Source organism: Anas acuta, chromosome 17, assembly GCF_963932015.1.
Source record: "Anas acuta chromosome 17, bAnaAcu1.1, whole genome shotgun sequence".
Taxonomy (NCBI): domain Eukaryota; kingdom Metazoa; phylum Chordata; class Aves; order Anseriformes; family Anatidae; genus Anas; species Anas acuta.
In genome coordinates, this window is record NC_088995.1 from 3,429,151 (window position 1) to 3,437,957 (window position 8,807).

Below are 8,807 nucleotides of genomic sequence, written 5' to 3' on the forward strand. Positions count from 1 at the left end.
ATGTGTGCATATATATGTTTGTGTGTATATATTTCAAAATAATTTTCACAGGAACACGCAGTTCTGATTTTATCCTTGTGCCTTATAGGAAGGATTCGCCTTCTAAATAAGGTTTAAAGCACTTAGCAGGGAAAGATGTCCTTGGGTTGGGAGTTAAACATCTCTCATAAAGCTTGTTCCTCTTTACTGGAGGCAGCAAGGTTGCTTTAGCAGGGCTTTAACCTGCCCTAGCCAAGGAATTTGCTTCCATTCTGAGAGAAGTTGGGCAGTTCAATTGATACCAGACTGGATGGATGCAGCTGTGATGGTGCTGGAAAAGAATAGCCCCAAAAGGTTGGGGTGCTCTTCTGTGCCCTCTAACTGGTGAACCCCTGCTTCTAGTTTTCAATAAAGAACATCTTCAGTGGCAACTTGAATAATTGCTGCTTTCATTGTCTCCTTCATCTAACAGTAAAGAAAGGCTATGTTACAGTCTTCTGTACCTCCTTGGCAAGCTGCTACTTTTACACTCATCTGTTTAATTTCTGTACTTAATGAAACAACTTCAGATAAAGATTTGATAGTATAATTACTGTGCGTTTGGACATAATCCCCAACACCTCCCCCCATACCCACCCACCCCCAAAGGATCCTGGAAAATACATCTTTGGATGAATCACCCAGGAATTTGCATTTCAGAACATATTTACATCTTTCCAGGTCAGATATGTATCCTGGCTGTTGCCAAGGCCTTACAGTTGTTTTTTTTTGTTGTTGTTTTTTTGTTTTCCTTTACCTATAAACCCTTGAAAGAAGATACAGCAATTTCTTCCCTGCTACCGTGCTCTAGAAAATCTCAGACATAGGAGAAAGGCTTATCAGCATTTTGAAGATGACAAAGTTATTTCATAATTTCAATGCACTGGCTGTGTTAACTGTAAACTAACCTACCTCGGTCAACCATCTTTGTCACCTTGCGAATTAATGTACAGTTGCCAATAAATTCTGAGCCTGCAGTCCTGCCTTCTGCGGAGCCACGTTTGCATTGTGTGTCTGAGCAGATATGCAAGGTGCCCTACATTTTTCATGCTGCTAGCATACGAGAGGGAATCAAAGGACTTCAGAACCTGCTTTTATTTCTGAAGAGTTTAAGATCATAGTTGGGTTCCTGTCACTTCTCTTTTTATGTCTGTTCAGAGACTACTGCTCTTGAAATTCTGCTTTTTCTAAATGTGGAATCTAATTGGTATTTTTCAAGCTTTTTCTACTCTTCTGTTTGCCCTATATCGTTCTGCTAGTGATAAGTGTCATTACTTAGGCTAATACACAGCTCGTATCAGCTAACTGCAAACTTGAGCTTATGAAAAAAACACAACTGTCTGCCACATAAGGCCCTCAGCTGTCAACTGAAATGTCTGGTGCATCTGTTCCAGTTTGAGTTTGTCTGTGCCTCTGAAATGTTACCAGTCCTTGATGTGTGTGAAGCACAATGTGGCAGCTTTTCCCTTGCTGTGCTGTTCTCTATCTTTAATCTTAACCCTAAAGGGTTGCTCCTGCGTGTGCCCCTCTAATGCAAAGAAGGGCAGAACAAAAGCAACAGGGGCCTTTTCTTCAAGCAGTTTAGGAATTGCTTTCCATATAACATCAGTGAGAAGTACAATTGGAATGGGTGCTTCTTTCCCAGCACTTTGCTATGAAGATGTGGGAATGGCATATATCCTTTATAAATAAAATCTGAATCTCATAAAATCATTTTGGGCTGAGCATTTTGATAGGCAGACCAGATAAATGTGTGGCCACAGGCTCTTTTAATAAGAATAAAAAAAAACACTCATATAAACGTTTATTCTTTCCAGATGGGTAATGTCTGGCAGGAATCCAACAATGCAAAAAGTGTCAAACAGTTTCTAAAAAATTAAGGTAAAATCTTCTGTGAAAAAATATACAACAGAATTCTTAGGAGATTGCTTATTCTTTACAGTAAGAGTGATGTTTTATTTTCCAATCCTTGACTCCGAACTCCTTCAGAGGCTTTCAGCAGTGCCATTTCTGAACATAAGTGGTTAAAAGTTCTCAAGGATGTTCATTTTCCATGTTTAAAAGAGAACCTGCAAAACAAAAAAGTACAAATGGAAAAGCAGGATCATACAGTGCGACTGCTGTGTCCTGCTATTTTGGGGGACTTTTAAGGACAAGGCTTGAGCATGTGGGTACTGCATACAGCTGTGTACATACAATGTAAACAAACCTCCAGGGACAGCTGGCACCTTTCATGTGCTAACAGGGCCCAACTCACATACATTTGTTCTGAAATGCTGATTCTTTATAGAAAAAAGTGATACCCTGCTTGCCAGGGTGGAGCTTGCTTTCCTGTAAAGTACTTTTTCCACAGGAAAGGATTTCCCTATCAAGTTTTAATTTTATAGAGAGGAGAGAACAATGTCCAGCTAACTAGGCCAAAGTTCAGATTTCATCCCTGGATTCACTAAATGTGAGGCATGTCCTTGTCCCATGTTCTGCCAAAAAAGGTGAAAAAAACAAACAAAAACCAACACAAACTTACAGACGCTTGGTGATTTTCTTCTCTTCTTTGTCCTTGCTGGTTCTTGGGCTGCTGCCATGGGATTTTTTTTCCACTTCTTGAGTTTGGTCCTTTGTCTGTGAGATGATCCCACTGGCAAGAGAAGTGGATTTTTTTTTTTTGTGGTTTTGTGCCTAGCATGGTATACCATTGCTGTCCGCATTTAGTCCTTCAGTGGGCAGCCTGGGACATGGGTGAGGGGGTGTTCCCAGGACAGGCGCGGCAGCCTGGCCCACTCCTTTTAATGAATTATTCATATTTTCCTTGAATAACTACTGCATTGTAATTTTGCTTAGGCTATGCTGTGATGAGGACACTAAAAAAAAGAAATGAGCTGACTTTTCAATGAAGGAAAAATGGCAAACCATAACATGAGTGAAAGGGAAGTGTAGTTACATACTAGATTTGTATGTGTCCAAAGACAAAAACAAGATGCAGACACAAATAGTGATGTTCTGCTTGGATGGATCCATTGTACCTTCAGCGCAGCCATGGAGGCTCAGGCCACACAACTGGGAACAGAAGGGAAATTCCCAGCTTTTCCTGCAAGGCAGGTGAGTGTTCCTCTTTCCATCCTATAGAGCAGAAAAGACAGGCTTTGCCTGAGCTGTAGATTTTGTCAGGCTGCTTTCGTGCTGTTATACTTTACAAAGGTTGTAATCACACATTCTTCAGCTTCACCAGCTTCTCATGCTTGCAATCAGGCTAAATTTTTACCAAATGCATATTACATTGTATTTTTGCAGCATGCTAACTTACTACTCTGAGCTGACCTCTCCTATCTCAAAAATTGAGTGGATCAAAGTTTGTTACTGCAGTAGCTGAAGGCTGAAAGTAGCTAAGCAGCACTGCTTTTTGGCCATCGAAAACACATACACAAGACATTTTAGAATACATGTTCAGATTTATCCTCTTCCCCTGCAGTTTTATGTGAACGCTTAAAGGGAGGGTGGTTTTTGACTCAACCTGTAACGCTGCATGAAGAGAAAACCACATAGCACTACTTGAACCGAAAAGTAGCTTTCATGCATTTTCTAGGTACAAAGCACTGTGACATTCACTCAAATATGTAAAACATTCATACCGTTAATTTTTAACTTGCCATATAGAAAGCTGTATAACACAGCTGGGAAATCAAAGGCAAGAAGCTATTCCAATGGTTGCACTGCAAAGGTAGTCAGCTGGGACGGGGAAGTTGGTGCCTCACTGTTATGTGAGAACTGCTGCTGTGCAGTTTGTAAACTGACTTTTTGGATTTAACTTTAACTTCTTGGCTTAACTTGATTCTTACAGACAAGGCAAAGGGCAGGCTTAGCAAATCTAAGGGATTGTTGCTGAGATAATTCAACTGAAATCTTATGTGCTCAGACATTTTGTGTCTAGATTAAAAAGTAATTTCTTGCCCCAAAGAGCTTATAGTACAGCCAGATGATGAGGGGCATGGGTGGGTGGGGAGAACAGCCTTGTAGGTGAAGCAATTTGTAGCGCCAAGAGAAAGACCTTTCCTGCAGCCCATCCGTTGGAGCACACTGATTCTCCTAGGCTGTTCCCTTCTAGAAAGGCAGAGATCCTTCTCTGAAAGAACCTGTTTTGCATCATTTAAGTGTCTTACACAAATCCCTATTGGTACTCTTTAAAAATAAAATCTTCTCAATGATAAAGAACTTAACAGTCTGCTGCCTACATTAATGCTACACTCACTCTGGGGACAAAGGAACAGTAGATAAGCTAGCGTGCCCCCATCTGTACCCAACAGGCACGTTGGAGGAGGAAGGAAATTTTGACTAAAGTGAGATGGAAATCCCCATGATCTTCTGGTATGTGGCTTTAGACAAGAATAACACGTGTGCAACTGCCGTGACTATATAGGTTAATTTGTGCGCATGAGAATCAAGCTTGTGTGTGGAGTTGCAGTAACCGTACGTAGGCTTTCAGTGGGACAACCATCAGAGCAGGCTGCTAACTGCACAGACTAAGAGAGAGTTTAGTTTTAAAACTATATTGCATAGATACTTCATTGTTCCCCCATATTTCTTCACTCATTTGTAGGCTTTTAGGAGCACAGATGTCTCACACATATTTTGAGAGTGCCCAGCCCAAATTAGATGCTCAAACCTGCAATACTTTGATTTGATAAGCTCCCCAGACAACATTGTTAGTTCTTTGCATGATATATATACCTTTTATAGCACTGTAGCTCCTCTTGCACCACTAGAAGCTGAGCTTTCAGCTGGTTACGCTCCTGCAGCACTTCTCGCAGCTCTTGTAACGTGAACCGAGGGCGGTTTGGATCCGTGAGGTCTATTACCATTTTGTCTGGTCCAAGCTTGAGCTGTAAAATAAAGGGGTGAACGTGATCTTGTAACCTGTCATAAACAGGGCATTCCTAAAGTAAAATCTCAGACTTTTATAAATCCTGGTAACTCTTAGTATCTGTTTTTCACAATCCTGTTTTTTTTTAAGCAGTTACTGTTTTTCTTATTCTCTGTCTTCCCTAACCAAGTAAGGGGCCTACCTGTGAGGCTCTGACCACATCTAAAAACAGCCTGTTCCAAAGAGTTTGCGATCTCATTTGCCAGGAAGCTGAAAATGAAAGCAAGCTTTTCTGGTGGTGAGAAAGGCTGAGAAACCTATGATCACACCGAAACACTGTAGCGGAGAGACTTCTGTTTTCCTAAGGCCTTTTTCTTAATGTCTTTTTTTTTTTTTTTTTTGTCATGTTCATCAGCTTTCCTTGTGCAGAGTACCAAAGCTTTACTGTACGATAAACGGCAAAGTGTCTGTATGGAACAGACTGGTGCTGAGAGCTGTACAACTGTGGATCCACGCTCTGAAAACCTGTAGCTGTGTGTATAAACTGATGTGAGCTCTACAGGTAAACCTACAGCGAGGGATCCCAGCCAGGCATCGTGGCCCCTCCGAGACCCCTTGGGCTGCAACAACAGCCTGCAGACGGTGACAAAGGTACCCTCCAACCCCTCTGGCGTGAGCCTGCGTTTCGTGACAGACGTGGCAGCTCCCAGGGCCTGTCCCGGGGGCAGGGACCCCCGCAGCTCCCTGGCAGCCCCCGACCCCCTCCGGGGGTCCCGCACCCACCTGCGGGGCGCTGCCCGGGGCTCCCTCTCCCCTCAGCGCCTCCACCTCCATCCTCAGGCGGTCCCGCTCCAGCCTCAGCCTCTCCTCGGCCAGGCTGCCGCCGCTCACCAACGCTTCCAGCATCTCCAGCACCCTGACGATGCTGAACTGCAGCCGGGCCGCGGCGGCTGAAGTCCGGGGACCGGCGCTGAGCTGCAGCAGGTCCCGGCCCACCACCGAGGAGATGTCGTACACGTCCTCAGCCGTTAGCTGGAAGGGGCTCTTCTCCAGCGCGCTCTCCGCGCCGCCACCTTCATCCTCCTCCTCCTCCTCTTCCTCATCTTCTTCCTCCTCCTCCTGCCGGCCGTGCTGCATGCCCGCCGCTGCCTCCCTTCCCCGGGGCGGGCCGGCCGGGCTTAGCACCCCCCCCTCAGCCGACCTCCTTCCTCCTCCTCCCCGCGGGGGTTTCCATGGCGGAGCCCGCTCCTCGCCCTGCCCCTTCCCCTCAGCGCTCGCCTCAGCCCGGGGGCGGGCTCGGGGGAGGCGGCCGCTGCTGCTCGCCTCCTCCTCCTCCTCCTCCCGCCCGTGGGGCCGCGCCGTGAGGAGAGGTGAGGGGGAAGGGAACAGGGGTTGGGGCCGGGGGGAACCCCTCAGGACGGGGGGCGCCAACCCGCAGAGCCCCGGGGCCCTCAGCGCCCGCCCGGCCTCAGGCGGGGCAGCGCCGGCCGCAGGCTCCGGGAGCTGCGAGAGGGCCCCGCCAGGCCCAGGGGTTGGCTTTGGAGGTTTTATTTTTATTTATTTCCTGAGGATTGTTGTGTTCTGGGAAGAGTTTTTCAGCGTAAGGAGGTGACCGGCACCGCCCCGTGAAGGGTTTCGCAGCGTTTTATAGATGTTTGTGCTCACATGAGCTGCTCGCTGCTGTGGAGGCAGAACGCTGCTGCTGGGCCTCAGCGCCTACCTGCAGGAGTGTAGGTAACACTGTGGTGTCCTGCTGAAAAATCAGGATCTAACAACAGTGACACGACCGTTTTGTCACACTTTTGGGGTTTCTTGGATGAAAAATGCTGTACAGCAGTGCCAAAAGTGCTTCTCGCACCACCTGATTTTGTTTATAAAATGACAGCAGTGACCTGTGAGTCCGTGTAACGCTTATTTATTTATTTTTTCCACCAGACAATGAATGACTGGGCCCCCATAGCAAAGGAATATGACCCCCTCAAAGCAGGGAGCATCGATGGCACGGACGAAGAGCCCCATGACCGTGCCATATGGAGGGCCATGCTGGCACGTTACGTACCCAACAAGGGAGTTACGGGAGATCCTCACCTCACCCTGTTTGTGGCAAGGCTCAATCTTCAGACAACAGAAGAGAAGTTAAAGGAGGTCTTTTCCCGGTATGGAGACATCAGAAAGATCCGTCTGGTTCGAGACTTGGTCACAGGCTTTTCCAAGGGTTATGCGTTTATTGAATACAAAGAGGAACGTGCTTTGTTGAAGGCCCACAGAGATGCCAACAGGTTGGTTATTGACCAACATGAGATCTTTGTTGACTTTGAACTGGAAAGAACTCTCAAAGGATGGATTCCTCGGAGGCTTGGAGGTGGGTTTGGAGGCAAAAAAGAATCCGGGCAGCTACGGTTCGGAGGACGGGACAGACCTTTCCGAAAGCCCATCAATTTGCCAAATGTGAAAAATGATTTCTATGGAGAAGGCTCAGCAGAGAAAAGAAACTTTTCTCGAGAGGGAACAAGGGACTGGAGAACAAGGGACCGAGACCATGAAAGGAGCAGAGAAAAGAGATGGCCAGAAAGGGAACGGTCATGGGCTTGGGGTGACAGTGAGAGAGAGAGGGACTCCAAAGATGAGAGGAGCAGAGGAAGAGACAGGAAGGACAGAGATAGGAAAGACAGAGAGAGAGACCGGAGCAGAGAGAGAGACACCAAGAAGCAAAGAGATGAAGATAAGCATCGATAGCTGACAGCACCACGTCTTACAGGAACAATGGGAAGTTTGGGTATGGTGACCATTCTTACCGTTCCCTAGAATATTGTGAGCCAAGTCCTGCTGCCCTTAGTGCTGCCTGGGACCTGCCTCTGCTGTCCTGGTAAATGAACTGGTGTGGAGGAGGTGATGCGGCAGGTTTGGCTCCCTGCAGTCTCTGGATAAAGCTGCTGCACCTTCTGGAGGACACAGACATGATTCAATTGCAGATGTCACCGTCAGCTTGGGGCTGTGAGCTGCGTTCCCTGAACCAGCAGCGGTCGTGTTACTGTCTTGTGCCTATGACTTTGACCTGCTAGCAGCTCTCTGTAGTTTGGTTCCTAGTGCAGTTACAATACCTTTTGTCAAATTGTTCTTCGGAGAAATTAAATTCTTCTATTAATATTTTGAAGTGGTGAATACTGTAAGAAATGCACTACATGTACTGGCACCCCACTGAAATTGAGTACACACCTCATTTGATACTCAGCTTGCTGCTTGGATGAGTGTTCGTGAGAGAGCTCCATATTTAATTCTTTATGTGTCAGATGTTCACACTCATGTTGTGAGACAGGTGCCCTTTATGAAGTCACTTGTGAAGGAATAGAAATGAAACAATAGCAACAAACAAAGCTTTTGAAAAATGTGGCCCAAACCAGAAGCTGAAGGGAAGTGACTTTATTTTCTTGAAGACACTGGGACAGGTGAGATCTTAGTAATACTCCATCCTTAACTAGTTCTGTAAGGTATGAGAGGCATGTAATAAGAAATCTATTTTTAACATCATGGGAGGGTGTCATTCCCTTTATTAGAGGAATGCACACCACACAGCAGTAAGCAGGTCAGAAAACATCCCCAGTCATTATGTCAGAGGTCACTTAAGGACGGTGTCATGGCTCGATGCTGTGGTTGCAGCTGCATCCAGCTCTCCTTTCCTCCTCTCTGCAAGTGAAGTTCTGTCTGTGCAGGGTTTGAATGTTCCAGCAACTGGGCTTGCTGCTGGTTCTAGTTGAATTGGGGAAACCAGAGGGCAAAGCACCCTCTATTTTCTGGCAGGATGTGTGTACAGGATGTGTATCCAGACATGCATCTTCCACTGAGGAGCTTACAGCATTCCTCAGTGAAATGGAAAGGATCTGTGGTGTTCTTTGCCATCATCAGCAACTCCTAAATATGTGCTAATATATTTTAA

At 46.1% G+C, this 8,807-nt stretch overlaps 2 protein-coding genes across 6 annotated transcripts; one reads left to right on the forward strand and one right to left on the reverse strand.

Annotated features, from left to right (window-relative positions):
• Nucleotides 1–1,770: 1,770 nt before the first annotated feature.
• On the reverse strand, nt 1,771–6,010 carry RILPL2 (Rab interacting lysosomal protein like 2). Of its 2 annotated transcripts, XM_068654249.1 has the most exons (4): nt 5,657–6,010; nt 4,741–4,892; nt 2,543–2,653; nt 1,771–2,087 (listed from the first exon to the last, which is right to left on the reverse strand). In XM_068654249.1, the coding sequence occupies exons 1-4, from the start codon at nt 6,008–6,010 to the stop codon at nt 2,063–2,065; spliced, it is 642 nt and encodes a 213-aa protein (XP_068510350.1). In that variant the 3' UTR covers nt 1,771–2,062. The 2 variants fall into 2 exon arrangements, with proteins under 2 accessions (XP_068510350.1, XP_068510351.1); XM_068654250.1 differs by lacking the exons at nt 1,771–2,087; nt 2,543–2,653 and adding an exon at nt 2,997–3,135.
• Nucleotides 2,975–8,020, forward strand: SNRNP35 (small nuclear ribonucleoprotein U11/U12 subunit 35). 4 transcript variants are annotated; one of them, XM_068654246.1, is made up of 3 exons: nt 2,975–3,114; nt 5,289–5,524; nt 6,809–8,020. In XM_068654246.1, the coding sequence occupies exon 3, from the start codon at nt 6,812–6,814 to the stop codon at nt 7,607–7,609; it is 798 nt and encodes a 265-aa protein (XP_068510347.1). In that variant the 5' UTR covers nt 2,975–3,114; nt 5,289–5,524; nt 6,809–6,811; the 3' UTR covers nt 7,610–8,020. The 4 variants fall into 4 exon arrangements, with proteins under 4 accessions (XP_068510347.1, XP_068510346.1, XP_068510349.1 ...); XM_068654245.1 differs by lacking the exons at nt 2,975–3,114; nt 5,289–5,524 and adding an exon at nt 6,099–6,243; XM_068654248.1 differs by lacking the exons at nt 2,975–3,114; nt 5,289–5,524 and adding an exon at nt 6,290–6,607.
• Nucleotides 8,021–8,807: the final 787 nt, after the last annotated feature.